The following is a 17,617-nucleotide window of genomic DNA, read 5'->3' as shown; positions in this document are numbered from 1 at the left end:
GATGACAAACACTCAGCAGAATAATCCCCATTGGTTGGGCAGAGAACAAGGACCTCTCATTCTTACTCCACCAGAATGGTTAGCCTTCAACTAGTCAGGCAGCTGGAGACAGAATGGGAAATCTCTACCTGAACCCACACTGAGGATTCCTGAAAAAATGATTCAGTCATTTCCAATTTTTTTTATTTATTTGTTTTTTTGTTTTTTTTTTAGAGGGAGTGGGGAGGGGATAGAGGGAGAGGGAGAGAGAGAATCTTGAGCAGGCTCCACGCCCAGAGCAGGGCCTGATGGGAGGCTGATCTCATAACTCTGAGATCATGACCTGAGCCTAAATCAGGAGTCAGATGCTTAACCGACTGAGCCGCTCACCCGGGCACCCCATTCATTTCTAATGTAAAGCATGGTTGGAAAAGGTGACCTTGTAATCAGATGGAACTTACATTAAACCCTGGGTCCTTGGGAAAGTTACCGAGCCTTTCCGGCTCTGTGATTCCTGATAGGTAAAACGGGAAGAGCACTAACCAGTTCTGGGTTTAGGTGGAAACAAAATGACCAATCAGGGGGAAAGTACCTGAAACACAGAACACGGCAGGAACGCATACAAGTCAGTGGATCTGGAGGTAAAGAAAACAAGGTTTCCTTGGAACTTCTAGATGTCCCATAAAATACCTTTTTATCCTAGTGTGGTTGCTTGTTAGTACAGATAATTGCAGGAAATATAGAAAAGGTATGGAATATGTCTTCTAGCTTCACTGTAGCTGGAAGGAAAGTTAGGACTTTTATGAGCTTTCCAACAATACCACAACCTAATATATAACAGCCAAATGAAAAATTTTCTCCTGACCTTATTTAAAATTTAGCTTCTATGACTGCTTTTTAAAAAAATTTTTTTATCACCCTTCAAAATACACTGGCTTCTCTACTTGCAAAATAGGCATATGCTTTATTTAAACCTCCCAGTATTTGTCCTACTGCCCATGCGTGTTGCACCAAGATGCTTAACCAGCCCTGACAAGTATCAGTAGCAACTTCCTGGAGGGCAAGCATCACTCTGCTTAGCTGACTTAGCATTGTGCTTTACCTAGTACTGAATATCTACTGAATCTTTAATATTTCAGTTATCACTGAAAATATTAAAACTTACAGTGAAGCCCTATAACCCACTGTCCTTTGGTTATGTTAATACATAGGTTTGTGTCTTTCTAAATTTTCCTAGAAGAAAAACAACAACAAAACTTCTTGTCACCACAGTATCTCAAGTCATAAAATCTCTTTGCACGTATCCCTTAGGCCACATGAGTTGGTACTAACATCTGTGGTAAATTGTGGGTGGCAGGCAGTATTAGGTACTTACTGTAGAATTAATCCTCTCCTTTTTCTCTATGAAAAGGCCCCGAACTTTGTCTAGTGTAAAAATACCCCATTAAATGTAATCAGTTTTCCAAATTTAGCTTAAGCAATGCATGTTCATATGCTACTGTTCAGGCCAATGAGAAGGAAGTAGAAGCTACTGTGTAGGGTTTCTTGGAACACTTGTTCCTACAGGGGGACTGATGCAGCAGGCCCACACTTATTTGTATTTTGTCATCCCCTTTTTCTACCTGGAACATGGACATTATGCCTGGAGAAGGGGCAGCTGTCTTATGACTGTGAACACAAAGGCCACGCAGGGGCAGAGCAGGTGAAAAGAAACTCTGGTCTTTTGTGTCACCAGCCTGATCTGGACTGCATGTCTAAGAAGTTCATGTTTCATAAGAAAAATAAATCTGTATTTCTAAATAGAGCAGCTGATGAACTCCATAGAAACTTAGCATTTTAGTGGAAATACTCAAAATGCACATGATTAAAGCAACAGATATATACTCAACTTATAAAAGTTATAAATCATACAGAAAGTATAGTTCCTTGATGACATTTGAAAGATCCTCACATGTCATTTGTAATCCTGTACCTTTCCAAATAAAGTTTTTTTTGAAGATTTTATTTATTTATTCATGAGAGACACAGAGAGAGGCAGAGACACAGGCAGGGGGGGAAGCAGACTCCTCACAGGGAGCCTGATATGGGACTCGATCCCCGGACCAGGGATCACGCCCTGAGCCAAAGGCAGACGCTCAACCACTGAGCCACCCAGGCATCCCCCAAATAAAGTTTTGTTAAGCAGACTTCTTATTTCCGGTTCCCTAGTAAAAGTATCATCGATATCTAGTACAGAATAATGAGGCAGTAAATCTTATTCAAAAGAAACAGACTAAATAGGGGGAAAAGAGCTGATTGTAAGCAAAATACTAAGTGTATATAAAATTAATAAATCAGAAGATAAAATCAGGAAAGAAAGCATTTAAGATAAAAGGAGAAAGAATTCATTGTTATTGTTAAATAAATACATTACACGTTCTCAACACAGGAAAAGGAATCAGCCGAAGTATTATTCATGAACAGACTGCCTAACTAGAGCAAAGACAAGATATATTAGCAACGTGAGAGAGGGGTGGGTAATGTGACCTGAATCATGCAACTAATCTAATCACATAACTGAATCTTTATAACTAATATATGTGGGATAACAAAATAGAAGTATGATCTGGGTTCTGGAAATACACATAGGGAAGGGATTATTTCCCTCTGAAGAGTCAGAGAAGACTTGAGGGAATAGGGCCTTAAAGTTTGTATAGAGAGTTTGGCAACTAGATAACAGGGGGTGGGTGGGAATGACCTTCTAAATTAGATGGTGAAATAGGAACAAAAGTGAGTCGGTGTCAAAGTTCTTTCAATTTTAAAAAATTTCTTAAAAGATTGATTGATTGATTGACTTGAGAGACAGAGTCACATAGAGGGAGAAGCAGACTCCCCACTAAGCAAGGGGGCAGTTGTGGGGCTCAATCCCAGGACCCTGGGATCATGACCTGAGCTGCAGGCAGATGCTTAACCAACTGAGCCACCCAGGTGCCCCTCAGCCCCTCAAAGTTCTTTTAGTTCATGGTGCCCTGGAAAGTGCCTAGTATATGAGAAACAACCTGTAAACATTTGTGAATGAATGAATAAATAAATCCATGGCACACTTAGTAAGCAGTAAGGAGTAAGTCATGGTTGTAATGTATCAGGTATATGCTGATGTACAGCCTTTTGTGCCACGGTGAGAGGTTGAAGAAAAGGGCAATTTTCACAGTAGGGCAGAGGAATATGGCCCATTCAGATAAGAAGGTTTTATACCTGGAGATTATAAACACAATCAAGCAAAGTTGATGAAAACATCAACTGGATAAGGGTAGGGAGGGATAAATAACTTCAGTTGCAAACCAACTTAATCTGGGTTGAAATGTCCCAGTGTGTAACTGAAAAAAACATACCTGGAACCTCAGAGGAAGGAGGAACTTGATCATAGACTAGCCCTGGTCAATGGACACCACAGGTTTACACAAAATGTACTGTGTGCCAGACACTGGAAATGTGAAGACGAATAAGACAGCCCGGGCCTTCAAGGAACATAGAGTAATTACGATTCAGTGTGATACATACAAGAATGGGAGTAGGAACACGACATAGAAGTAATGTATAGAAAGGAATAATTAATTCTACATGGTGTATGTGTGGCAGGAGGGGGTATCAAAAGAGACTTCACAGAGTGGCTGACAATGGGAACGTTAAAGCTACCCAGAAGTTTTCTAGATGAAGGTGGAGAAGCGCCTATTGAGAAAAGAAAGGCAGGGTCAGCTTTGTGGAGATGTAAAGCAAAGTTAGAGAAATTGCTGCTCATATAACATGTAAAAAGTACGTGGTGAACCATGAGATCAGCATCCCGGGGCCATTGCAGCAGCCAGCTATCTTAATGAGCCTTTTCCTTAAGGTCTCTAACATGGAAAGGGAGGCCAATGAGGCAAGGTCGGTCTGTACTGAGGACTTCAGAAAGCAGATATTATTTTTATTTTTTTAGATTTTTAAAATTTGTTTTGAGAGTGAGTGCCCACATGAGCAGAAGAGGGGCAGAGAGAGAGACAGAATTTCAGGCTGAATCCACGCTGAACGTGGAGCCCAACGTGGGCTCGCTATCACAATCCTGAGATTGTGGCCCTAGACGAAGTCAAGAGTTGGAAGCTTAACCAACTGAGCTACCCAGGTGCCCTCCAGATATTATTTTAAAATCAAAGGTAAGAAGAGATTGAGTTCATCAGTGATGATGATTTTACTGACTGACAGTACTGATGAGAACCAATTGAAAGTCAAAAGTAAAATTCTGACGATATTGTTGGAAATGATCCTGGAAAAAATAGAGAGAGACATCTTAAGAAACCTAATCAGGGGCTTTTTTTTTTTTTTTTTAATTATTTTTTTTTTTAAATTTTTCTTTATTTAGGATAGTCACACAGAGAGAGAGAGAGAGAGGCAGAGACATAGGCAGAGGGAGAAGCAGGCTCCATGCACCGGAAGCCCGATGTGGGATTCGATCCCGGGTCTCCAGGATCGCGCCCTGGGCCAAAGGCAGGCGCCAAACCGCTGCGCCACCCAGGGATCCCCTAATCAGGGGCTTTTAATCAGCTCTGATTTAAAGATACATACATACAAACACACATAAAAAAAGCAAACAAAGAAAAAAAAAACAGAACAGAGATTCAAAGAGTGCTAAATCTGGCAGGAGCATGAAGTATCAGTAGTCTAGCTTTTTCATTGTGTAGGTTGGAGAATAGATTCCCAGAGGGGAAAAATGACACTGTATATTAATAAGAGAATTCAGATTCAGTACTTTTTTACTACAGGGACCCACTGTTGCAGAAGAGGAGTCCTGCATACTACTCTGCAGACCAGTTGTATTAGAATCTTCTGGATAGTGTAAAATATTTTCATTTTCCAAAATCCCATCCCCCCCAATGTTTTAGCCAATGGTCTGGGGTGGACTCTAAATTCTCCATTTTTTAAAGGTTTTCATGCAATCTCTGGGATTTGAAAACCATTGGCCTAAATGAGCTCTTAAGACTATATAGGAAAAAAAAAAAGAGTATGTAGGAGACTAATGATGGTTACTGACTAAGGGAAATATATTCACCTGTAATAAAGAGAAAACCTGCAATGATACCCTAGTTTTTTGAGAAACTGAACATTTAATCATATTTTAATCACTAATTAATATGTTTTAAATGTCTATAACATGCCTGGTTATATGGGAAGAGAAGAGGAATATGAAAAGAATGAGTTTATTCTTTGCGGTTTTTTTTTTTTTAAGAGATCCTATTGAAGAATTTACTAGAGTTTTTCCGTGAGACAATAGATTTTCCTCACGTCAGCACATTGTAATGTTGTGTGTTTCTTGGTTCATCACATGAGAACTTGTGGTAGCACTCACAGTGGAAGATATCAAGGTGACAGCTTTTACAGCAGTGTGAGCGTTAGCATTAGAAGTGCAAGAATTTATATACTGTGCAAAGGAATTTTCTGTCTATTTTGTGCTATCAAAATGTTTACCCACTAGGTACCACCTGTTCTATGTCTATGCTGATAAAACTACAAAAATCGGCATAATTAAACAACAAAGCCTTTAAAAAAAAATCACCACCAAATACCTTTAGGTAAGCCGGATGTGATTCAACTCTGAACTGAATATAAACAGAGACTCTCTCATTTCAGGGATAAAGTATTAAGCTCAGAATGCGTGGGCCAAACAGTCAACCAGCCATGGTCATTAAAATAAAGCTTCTACTCATCTACTAAACTTCGAAGAGGTCTTTTCATTCCCAAGACACTGCCTTCCTCATTGCCTTTAAAAACCTTCCAGGCAACATTTACTCTGAAAGAGTACACCAGGTCATTTATTAATGTCACTGAGATTTCAATTAATGAGAAGGAAATGTTAATATTAATATCGAGTGCCTTTTTAATTCTTCAAATAAAATATCAGCAAGTAAGGTGGGGAAACTTGTTCACTCTGGATTCTTCCTCATCTAGCTATCATGCAAGATCTAGTAGAGTGAACTCTTAAAGTTTACAGATGTTGGGATTGGCTTGATTATTTTGAAATGGACAAGTTCTAAAGTTCCAGGCATTATACTTCTGTGATTTTTCAGGCCTTGGAACTGAATCAAGTGTGGTGGAGGGAGGCTGAGGGAGTCTTGAGATTGCGGACTTCTCACATACATAAATTAACGGCTTGGCTGTTCTCTACCTGTTCTCATTGATATAGGACAACGTGTGATGTTTTAAAAAAAAAAAGTATCTTAAAAAAATGAGATTAGTCAAGAGGTCAATTTTATTGAAAGCTGAAAGCTGTTAACTCACGCTACACGTGGCGAGTGATTATGGTAGCTAGATTCAGAATAAGAATAGCACCGGAAAGGAGGCCTGCATAGATCTCTCCATATTTTTGAACTGGGAATTTCTTGAGTTTGAGGGTTCATGAAGATCTCAGGATGCATACCTTGTGAATGTCAAGGGTCTACTATAATTAGTTCTCATGAGTGGTTTCTTCCTCATCTAATCACAGAACATAATTTTCATCTTAAAAAATCTACTATACTATAGCAATTTATTAATATTTATTAAGTGCCTTTGGGAAAAGTAACTTAGTGCCCAGCCATAATTTAACTTAAAACGTGTTAGATTCTTATAATGAGCTTATATGATTTTCATATTAAGGTAGGGTGACTTAAATATTTTTGAAAGAACAATTCATTATACTTCTGTTTGATCATTTCAAATGCTGTGCTTCCAAATTCAGTGTTATTTAAATAATTCTAATCAGCACAACCTGCGATCTCCATGAAAAACTGGCCATTTTAATAGAACTCTTCCAAGCAATTCTAGTTTGAATATTCACCTCTCAATGAGTTTTCTGGGAAATCGGACAAAAGGATTTAAGGAATGATGGCAACAATTCTCAGGGTGACTTTTAAAGAGCCATCTATAAACGTTATTAGTACAAGAATTCTAGAACTAAATGAAATGCCCCAGGGTTCTAGGTCCTTCTAAGTAGCTGAGATATTTAAGAGCAGAGTTACGTTCATACTAAAACTACAACTTAAAAAAGCATAATGGAAACTTTCCTTGGGTCAAGATAAGAACTGAATATCAGACACCGGATTGTAAGAGGCAGCACAGGTTTCCTATTTTGTTGGTAAGATGATATGCTAGGATATCTTTTGGGTTCAAGATAGAATCAAGTGATTACCGGCATTTAAAGTTACTCTTTTCTCAACATATGACTGAAGGGACAGAGATTAAGCAAAATAGACAAGATTCCATGATGAGAGAAAAGAACAAGATAATAAAGGAAGAAAGAGTATAGTAGAAAAGGTGAAGGTAGCAGAGAAATTTTAAGAAGACCAACTGGAAATGTAGAATGCAGGATGATAGAAATGTATGAATAGAATCCACTGAGGAAACACAAGGAATCTTAAATGTAAGTGAATTTCAAAATAATTTCACTTTTTGTCTTTAATCATGTACTCACACTGTTCACTTTGTCATTCAATTTAGCTTGTACAACACCTCCAAACATCTTAAGATAAAATTCACAGCCTAAGTCTTAAATCCTATGGAGAGCTCCCTTAACAATATTAATGTTCTATTTCTTTCTTCCTCTCACTTTAGTTAAGATAGAGAAGTCAAGGGAATATGTTCTTAGAATCCTAATGGATTACACAATGAAACACGTGCTTGGGTAAAATTTAACCTCCTAGAAAGCAGTTTTCTTCCAGATTTAATTTATGGGAACTCAGTATTAGATATGCAATATACAATTTACTTATACAATTAGAGACACAGCAATCTGAGAAACAGAAGTACATTTACTAATTCTCAATTTTCTATTTAACGTTCATGTTAAAGTAAATCCCCCCCCCCTCATTTTTTGGGATCATTTTAGTATAGCAGATCCTAAGAGTTACTGGTAGATGACAAAGAAAGAGGCGGCTTAAAAATCACCAGTGTTTCAGTTTAACATTGTATGTATGAAAATGCTCAACCTCACGAACATTGCTTAATATGGTTGACAGACTCCATCTTTTAAAAACTCTTCCATTCCTTGAACTTCCTTGATATGTTAAACGGTAATTTGGTTCTTCTTTCCCCCTCTTTTTTTTCTCTGCTTCTTTCTCTTCTTGCCTCTAAAAAATATGGATGTTACTGAGCTCCTCTTGGTAAATCATCTTTTCCAGAAATCTTCTCCTCTCTCATGGATTCATTTATCACTTCTGGATTATTTCACAAATATTCCTCTCTGGCTATATATAACCTCTGTCAAGTTCTAATTTTCTAAATGTTTGCTACTTCAACTTACTTTTCTTGCCACCACCTCAGACTCAGCATGTCTAGGGCTCAATTCATCATGTGTCTATTTAAGTAATTTTTAAAAAGTTTATCCTTAATCCAGATCCCTCACAATTCCCCTCCCCAATAACATCCTCCAAATGCTCCACTGTTGACTAGATCTTCACAAAACACTGCTTTGATCATATCACTTGCTTATGAAAAACCTTTAAAGCCCCTGCTACCTAAACCATAGAGTACATACTTGTTAGCTTGACATTTAGGGCTCATACCATCTATACAAGTATTTACTGAGCTCTTTTATTCACGAGGCATTGTTAGGCACTAGAGATGAGCAGGACATTCATGGTCCCTGCTGACATAGAGCTCGCAGTCTAGTAGGAAAGACAAACATTAAAATATAAGTTTATGTGGGGCAAGTGTGAAATATGGGTGTTGTGGGGACCTCTAGCAGGGGGAGATACTTGAATAATAGCTGGAATACTCACTACTGCTTTCTTATAAATTAGGCATACATGGTGAATAGTGAAAACTATGGCCAAATAAAAGGAAAGATATTATAGAATATTTGTCATAACCTTGGATTAAATATCTATTTTATAGAGCTGATCATAATGGGAATTATTTAATTCACTCTATGTACAAGAATTTATGGTACTTTATATAATATTCTTTTTTAGTTTTCATAACAATCTTGGAACATGGGTATCCTTATTCCCTTTTTAGAGATGAGGTAACAGCCTTGAAGAGATAGACTCCAAGGACTCTACCCAAAGTCCTAATAATTAAGTAACGGCAAGGTAGGCTTCAGATTCAAAACACATCTTCTTTCTCCTACATGCCATGAATGGATCATACACAAGTTTTCCACACAAACATACTTAGCAATGATGGACTGGACATCCTAGGGCCTCCTCCACAGGGTGTCAGCCTTGAGCAGCTGGCCACAGGTGGCAACATCACAATATTTTGAGGAAGATTTTATTCTGTAACATTCTTGTAAAACTGCTTATTTCACGCTGCCTTTTAAGAAATGTTCTCTACTGTAATGGGAAAATTAGGACTACACAAGGCATAGGCAGTCCTTGTGAATAGTTTTTAAGTTAAACTCCTTTAAAATTAATTATTTATGATATAAAAACAGTGTATTAGACTTAATGCTTAACTTTTGGATACACAGAAAATATAGCTAAAAAAATCTTCGTAAATTTTCTGCATCACAATAAATTTACTCAAATCCGCATTGCAAATTTCCTTGTTACTTTCAGTATTTGAAACAAAATGTGTTTTAGCTGTTCTCTAATTCTTATATATTAGAAATCAGAAATTATGTTGAAAAGGAAATATTCAATATTATTCTTTACCACTGCATGCATGAACTTTTATGATTTCCTAAAACATATTTGTCAATGTCTAATTCTATATCTACAGTTAATATTTTCTCCCAAAATATGTATTTCATTATTTTTTATACTTTATTCTTGATTTTTTTCCTAGAATATACATTTTAGAAGTGCTGATTAGTTTACTACAGAATTTCTTGTTTTGTCTGCAGATGTTAATTTTAGCATTTTGGACTGAAGAAGTAGAGAAAGGTAGAAATTCACTAAACTGTATTATCACAACCTATTTTAATGTAGATTATTAAAGCAAATACATAGGTAAAGTAATTCTTTACGTAGCTTATATTTCTCTTAAAATTATTTGTAAAACTACTTCAAGGCATTAAACAGAACAAAGTTTCCTCAGATATTGTACAAAATGATACTTGCACAGTGGTTTCCATGTATATGGGATTTAATTCTTTGATTCCAAAACATTATTTTTGGCTATGGTATGTTAATAAAAAAAAAGTGCTTTGTAACTGAAAACAAACAAACATACTCCTTAACTCATAAGCTAATACTCAAGATACGGCTATTCCTAAAAAAATTAAGATGCCTATAACTTACTTCAAAAAGAATCTGTAAGCACAGATTATAATATTTTGCCAATCAGCCCAATGTCTATTTTAGAAGTGTTACGTGGCTTCCTTAAACTTTTATAACTAGTTTGTGGCAGAGTCAGAATAACACCCCTAAGTTTAATTCACTTTGGCTTTTTATTTTTCCATTCTTGAACTGTTTAGCACAGTTATTAAAGAATATTTAATTACCTATTGGCAAAGAGAAGCTTATATTAGATATTAACCTATGATGAAGGAAGTGATTACAGTACTATATACTAATATTCATCTAAGATAGCAAAGCAATGTCATTTACCTTAAATTTACGTCTCTGCTCTGCACAGCTGTTGAAGAACCACAAGTCTGTCTCATGGCTGTAAATGTAACAAGAACAATAATGCGACCAATTTTCATACCTAAACTAAATTAAGTAGATTTGTCATAGGCTAGAAAACTGATACTGTATTTTACAAAAGAAAATTTTAATTTACAGATTATGGAAGTGTGCATGTGTGCATATGCATATACAAATGTGTGTCTGTGTGGGGGTGGGCATGTATGCTTTTAAAAAGAGTAAAAGAAGTTTAGTCTTTTTAATCTGGAAATTAGTTTCATGAAATTGAAAGCATTACTTACTCTCTTTGGCTAACTTTTCTTTTTATGGATCACTATGGGTATACTATGTCTAGGAACTGCTATGAGTGGATATAAATAAATATCATAAATCAAGAGAAGAGGCTGTCTTCAGCTGTTATATATGTTTTCTGGGGTGCATAGTAAGCATGTAAAGAAGAAACATCTGGTAATGCTTAGGTTAATATCAGGTCCCATTTGCATCACAATCTTTATATATTATTCATCAATATGTCATTAATCAATGTACCTAATGATTGGACCTACTCAATTGGTGCTTTATGTAATGAATAGAAAATGTAAACATGTTTCAAATACATATATTCAGATATCTATACATGAAAGCGAAATTACTACTACAATTGGTACTCAAGCTTGTCAGATGTGATTTTTTTCTTTCCATTTTGTATTAGATAGGCTAATATCTATGCCATCTGTAGCACAAAACTCTGAAAAAATTTAAATGAAAAAATAATAGTAAATAAATACTAGTCTGCTAGAAATAGAATCTTTACCATGTCACACTTCAAATCTGGCTACCATTTTTCAACATTTAAAATAAATCAGTTGTGTGTAACAAGACCTAATATTGTTCTTGTGACTTGAGCCATCAAAACAGATTTTTAAAAAATCTGTATTTTTTTCAAACTTTATAAAATAGTTCTCCATCAAAACTATATTTTAAAAATGAAAAAACACACGCTCTTTTTTGTTCTTCTAACAATGTGTTGTGTCTGATAAAGCACAAACCACCGTGATCTATTATAAGCACCAAATACCTAGCCTTTACAAGTTCATATTTTGAAATGTGTTCAATTATCTTTATGAATTTTAAGAGATAATTTATACCAATTCTACTTTGAAAGATTGGTTAAATTCTTAGTTAAGTAGAAAAAGAGCTGATTGTGAGAAAACCATAAGAGATTTAAAGTGTTAATTTCATATTAAATGGTTAAGATTTTTAAGAAAAAATATTCAACCCTTTTCTTTAACATAAGTGGCTAATAGTGCAACTCACATTAAATGGCATTTGCAGATGTAAGGATAAGCATTACCTAATATCCTCATTTAACAACATATGTAACCTAGTATAGAATGCTGTTAGGTTTTAAACACAATCCCAGTATGTTTATAGTTGCTAAACTTATTAAATACTATGAAATACTAACTTTAGCCTCAGATTATATTAATCACAGTATATATTTTGATGAAGAGTTAAGTCTTCATTCATTATTTCTCAATTCTCATTCATAAAAACCAACTTTTCATTCCTATGACTTTCTGGCATTCGACTTGATTAAAATACAAAATAATAAAAAAACTACAGTTTTATAATTTATACATTGGAGATACATTCATATTAATAGGCATCATAAAACACTAAATATAAGTGACACAAGAAAAGTCTTAGTAGTAATGGTTAGCACCTGAAATTTAAAAGTTATTTAAATTGCTTTCAATTACCCTTTCACAATAAAATAACAAAATTGAGGACTTCTCAAAATTTTATTTACACAACATCTGGTACATGAGCGACAATTTCTGATTTTAGAGTCATTAAATATTCCTACCATATGTGTGTGTTATCTAAGAAAAATTATGTATATTTTAGTTAAACAAAGTATCAAATCTTGCCTTCCAATGCAACAACAAAACAAAACAAAAAAAAAAAAAGAAAAGAGAGAAAGGAAGAAAAGAAAGAAAAGAAAAGAAAGAAAAAGAAAGAAGAAAGAAAGAAAGAAAGAAAAAGAAAGAAAGAAAGAAAGAAAGAAAGAAAGAAAGAAAGAAAGAAAGAAAGAAAGAAAGAAAGAAAAATCTAAAACCCAGCCATTCTTTCCAGAGATGCCCTGGTAACCAGAATAAAGAAACTTCTACTGGACTTAGCTTTGGGGAGGAAGGAACAACTATTTTGTCTATTTTGTTGAGACATGTTAAAACAGAATTAGGACGATATGTAGTGTTTTTCCCAATAGTCGAAACAATCAGCTCCTACCTTTGGCTTATGCTGCCAGCATTTAAACCTCCTTTGCTATATACCAACAACAGTGAAAAACTCCCACTCTGAAGTCACAGTGAGGGAAACATTTCATTTGCCATCTTCTGTGACTTTTATGTAAGTTTTTCTCTGTCATGCAAATATATGGCGAGGCTATCATGGAATAAGACAATTCGATGGAAAGACTCCAATCACTGTCATTACTTGGGGAGAGATGATGGTGAGGAAAGTGTGTCGCCATAAAATTACTGATTAGTTTAAACAAGAGAGTGTAAAATTTATTTTTAAAAAAATTAATATGATTCTTAAACTCAGGCTGATTCAACAAAACTTTTGCAATCATGGCAGACATTTGAACTTTAGACTATTGGAACACATCCCCTCTCCACAAGTCCTCCTTCTTCCCACCCACCTCCCGCAAATGGGTCTGTTCCCAAGAATATACATTCTCATCTCAAATTTGTCTAGGGACCAAAAATTTAATCCAGCTTTTACATAATAAGTAGTTTCTGGATTGTGTAGATCAGTAGCCTATAATTCTCTGTCATACATACTAAACTTCAGGAGGCCATCATATAAGACTTAGTTACTAACATCTGGGAGTACACCTGAAAATGAAAATAGACACCTAGGCCAGGCCAGAAAAAATTCCAAGACTGTTTTGGTAAAATAAAGCAACAAGGAAGATGCTTACTGTGTTTCAAACTAAGCTTACCTTATCAGATGTGTACGTAACACATGATTCAGGAAAAACCACTGCTTATCTTTCAACAGAGCTGATAGACATTTTGAAAGATGTTTTATGTAACCTCAGATCCTACCTACCACACATTTAATAATTACACCCTAAAAATGTTTCTTCCCCCCAAACAATGTCCTATGTACTCTGGGTAGGATTATACAAAACAATGGTTATATTATGTAACAAAAAGTTACTTTAAAGGACATACATACTATCAGTTTCACAAGACAAACATAGGGAATAAGGACAACAAACTCCAGAATGTGTTTTTATAACTGTAGCAACAGCAATAACTCCTTGGCAAACTCAAACACTTTTTTTGGCAACCCTGGAGGTTTTCTGCATTTGTCACTTGGATACAACTGCGGAGGGTTGTCTAAGACTGCTTTGTCTCCTTCCATAGCATCTTACTATGGCTTTGCTTTTAAGGAAGAAATTTCACATTTTACTTTAACTTGTTTGTGAGTAAAATTCCGTTAAAATCCCACAAGGGAGTTTTATACAAAACTTCTTATGCCTACGTATACCAAATGTGGTTTCTATATAATTTTTGTAATAAGTATCCTTGTAGACTTTTGAAATCTATGGGAGCGGAAATTTTTTTCCCTTTCAAGAAGATAAAATGAGCTCTCCTTTTGAATTGAAATTACCGACATATGCAAATGTAAAAATTTCTGAATGTATACAACTGGGTCTATACATTTGTTATCATAATGAACATCTTTTAGAATAAGATTCCAAGGACAAGAATGCTTTACTAACCTGCAGTGGTCTCTGTTTATCACTGCTCTTAGGAGATTTCAATCCACTTGTTTGCTGCTGTAAGAGAAGTTGTCTCGCTGCTTGGAGAGCCTAGAAGTAAAAAGGGAACAATATCTAATACTTTGTTGAAAGGTAAATTGATTATCAATAATTGATTATTCCCTGGTTAATAGTAAAAGTCTTCAATGTATGAGAACCCCTTTCTCATCCTCCCTTCTAGAGAGAATTATTAAAGATCTAATGTGAAATAAAAATTCCACAAAGCACACATACGCAACTTTACTTAAAGTCATGGAGATACATGTAATCCTGTAGGAAATAAAGTTAATTTGCTTAAAGTGCTTAAAGAGGAAAAAAATCATAAACTGCATCAATAACCTCATTTACACAAGGAACTTGTCTTTGAGTGTTCAACTAAAATGCCCACTCCCTTTTAAATTATCATTCAATTTGCATTTTCATATTATAATTTTGAAGCAAAAGCAGTAGACTTCAAGTGTTACCGGAAGCTGTAATTAAATTTGACAAATCAACATCAGATTATCTTGAAAGTGAATTAATAAGGATTTTCACTAAAGATTAAAAACACTTTTTTTGTACTTACAATTCAAGGGGAAACCTCTCCTTTGACAAAATAAAGTGCAGTTTTAATGCCAAATAAAATTGAGTGGTTTTCATTTGCATTCTTAGCAAAATCAGAGAACAAAGAAATTACCACTCAACCAATCAGGTTTGTTTCTATGAGTGACAAAATACCAATCAAAATAGAAGATGTTTTCATTTATTTTTATGGTTTTTTTTCCCCATTCAGGAAAATAAAACTTAACATAAGAAATGAATGTAAGCATTTCTTTTACAGAAGGAGGCACAGTTTGGTGAGTGTATTATATAAACTTATAGAAAAATCAGTGCCATAAAAATACATATTGAGATGTTTTAAAGGTAGCAGTGTAAATAGGAAAAAAAGAACTTTTTTAAGAGCCTCTACTTTGCAAACTCATTTTTCCTCTCAATAACTGAGTTCGATGAACACTAATGATGAAATTTTTCAACACATACAACTAAAATAAATCATTGCCCTACTCTGTTATTCAGTGTTTTTAGAATATGAGGTAAATTTTTCATGATGAGAGAAATATCTTAGATCAATATTCTACTATAATAATTGAGATTCTAAGCTGATAAAAAGTACAATTTTGATTGGAATCAATGATCTGGTTTTTAAGAGAGTTTCTAGTATCCATGACAACAGTTGCTTTGACAAGATGTGCATATGGCATTACACTGCCAGCTGGTGTGAACAATGTTTGAACTACTGCATTGAGATGCTGAGCAAACAGAAAAAGTTGCCACGTCTTAACCCTCAGGGAAGGCAGTCATCCCCTGATCAATTATGAAAAGACAGAGAGAGGGCTGCTACAGTCTGGCTCCAAGCAAGTTTTCTGAGAAGGCAGGCAGACATAGAAACCAAAGTAAACAAACTGAAGGCACTAGCACCATCCCCTAACAACACTGATTTGTCTTCCCGGAGCAGGATCTGGCATAGTTTGTAAAGCACACTTTTTACATTTGGAGACACACTCATTCAGCAATCTTTTGTTTTTTCAATTTTTCAAGTAATCATAACCTAAATGTTTCTCAGGATGTCACATTCCAGTGAACTCAGGCAATTTTATTAAAGTTCGCTTTGAAAAAAAAAAAAAAGAGAGAGAGAGACCAAATAAAAAATTCCACGGATACTTTATCATCACAAAACTTAGTTCAAAATATTTCACTTACTATTCCAAATAATACAGCTTTCCTTTTTTAATTGCAACGTATAAAATAACTCCAAATGATATTTTTCAAGTGGAAATTGTGATAGTGTGACTTAGGTTATGTCTATGTGAAATTCAAAAAAAAAAAAAAAATCCACCAACGATTTTAGCCTTCGATGCCAAAATCGACACAAATTCTGCCTAATTTTTTCATTAAATTGTTTTTTCCCTTTGAGTTCATTAGTTTATTTTGTATACCTGCAGTCTTAGTTTACATTTAATTCTGCAATCGTTTATTATTCTTAAAGGATTCTAATGAACACAGTTCTAATTCTTGAAGTCATGAATGGCTGGAACTAAAAGCAACCTTAGAAATCACCTACTCTGATGCTCTCAGTTTAGCAAATGAGAAAAATGAGGCCTAGAGTAATCCAGTGTTTTGTTCAAGGTCTCCTGCTTCCAGAAGGCCAAAGTGTATTCCAGTGTGCCATACTGTCTCAGTTCCATCAAGAAACCCTTAGATGGCAATGGGTAAAACTCTACTAATGGAGAACATATGGTACCATAATGAATTATTTTCTCCTGTAGAGAGAGAATATTCATCTATCAAAACCTAGAAGAAAAGCTACACTATAATTTTTTGATGTCTGAATTTGTCAGTGTTTGTATGGAATAATTACCACTGAATATATATTCATTTTTATAGCTAAGTGTTCCTGCCATCCTTGACTTGCGTTTCACCACATACTCTACCAATACCTGATGGAACTCTATGCTTCTGTAACACTCTGATCACTTGACCAGTTATTACAAATCAATTGAAGAATTCTAGAGCTGGACATAAACCTTACCAATTGTTTAGCCTTCCGTATTTTGTAGGCGAATGACTAAAGAATCAATACAACAATAATTTGATTAAAGTCACAAGGCAGTAACGTAGTTTGGTCAAAAATTCAGACTCTTGTCTCCCAAGCCTGGGGCCCTAGTCGCTTTGTCACACGGCATGATGTTTATTCATCTCAACCCAAACAAGTAACCCAATGGAATATGGAATACCCAGTGGTTAGAGAAAGATACTGGAAAATTAGATCTCTTAGAAGTACAGCTCACGAAAATTTCACTGAACAAAAGTATATACATACACTCTTTTTATTTATTTTCTATTTTTTTTTAAAGATTTCATTTATTTGAGAGAGGGAGAGAGAGACAGAGCATGAGCAGGGGTAGGAGGCAGAGGGAAGAAGAGGGTGAAGCAGACTTCCTGCTGGGCAGGGAGCCCCAGTGGATGGACAGTGGGACTTGAGTCCAGGACCCTGGGATCATGACCTAAGCCAAAGGCAGATGCTCAACTGACTGAGCCACCAGGCACCTCACGTACACTGTTTTTAAAGGAGTAATAATCATAATGGAATACCACTGATAGCCAGCTAAACTTTTAAAGTACCTTGGTTTCCATGCACATTTAGAATTATCTTTAAAATAGTCCAGGATCATCTTTCAACACAAATCCTCATGAAAAAGAACCA

General features: G+C 35.3%; 1 protein-coding gene across 17 annotated transcripts in view; it reads right to left on the bottom strand.

The window, feature by feature from the left end:
• The window catches only part of FOXP2 (forkhead box P2), a 557,737-nt gene that overhangs the window by 139,827 nt on the left and 400,293 nt on the right, over window positions 1–17,617 (bottom strand). For 15 of the 17 annotated variants that reach the window (XM_041727433.1, XM_041727435.1, XM_041727432.1 and 12 more), the window contains one exon: window positions 14,335–14,424. In XM_041727433.1, coding sequence (XP_041583367.1) covers window positions 14,335–14,424 — 90 coding nt within the window. Of the gene's footprint in view, window positions 1–10,517; window positions 10,576–14,334; window positions 14,425–17,617 lie in introns of those variants that run through there. The other 2 variants (XM_041727446.1, XM_041727447.1) reach the window with 1 other exon arrangement.

The sequence above is a fragment of the Vulpes lagopus genome, chromosome 13, assembly GCF_018345385.1.
Source record: "Vulpes lagopus strain Blue_001 chromosome 13, ASM1834538v1, whole genome shotgun sequence".
Classification (NCBI taxonomy): Eukaryota; Metazoa; Chordata; class Mammalia; order Carnivora; family Canidae; genus Vulpes; species Vulpes lagopus.
The sequence above is the reverse complement of the archived record's forward strand: the minus strand, read 5'-3'. Positions and strand labels throughout refer to the sequence as shown.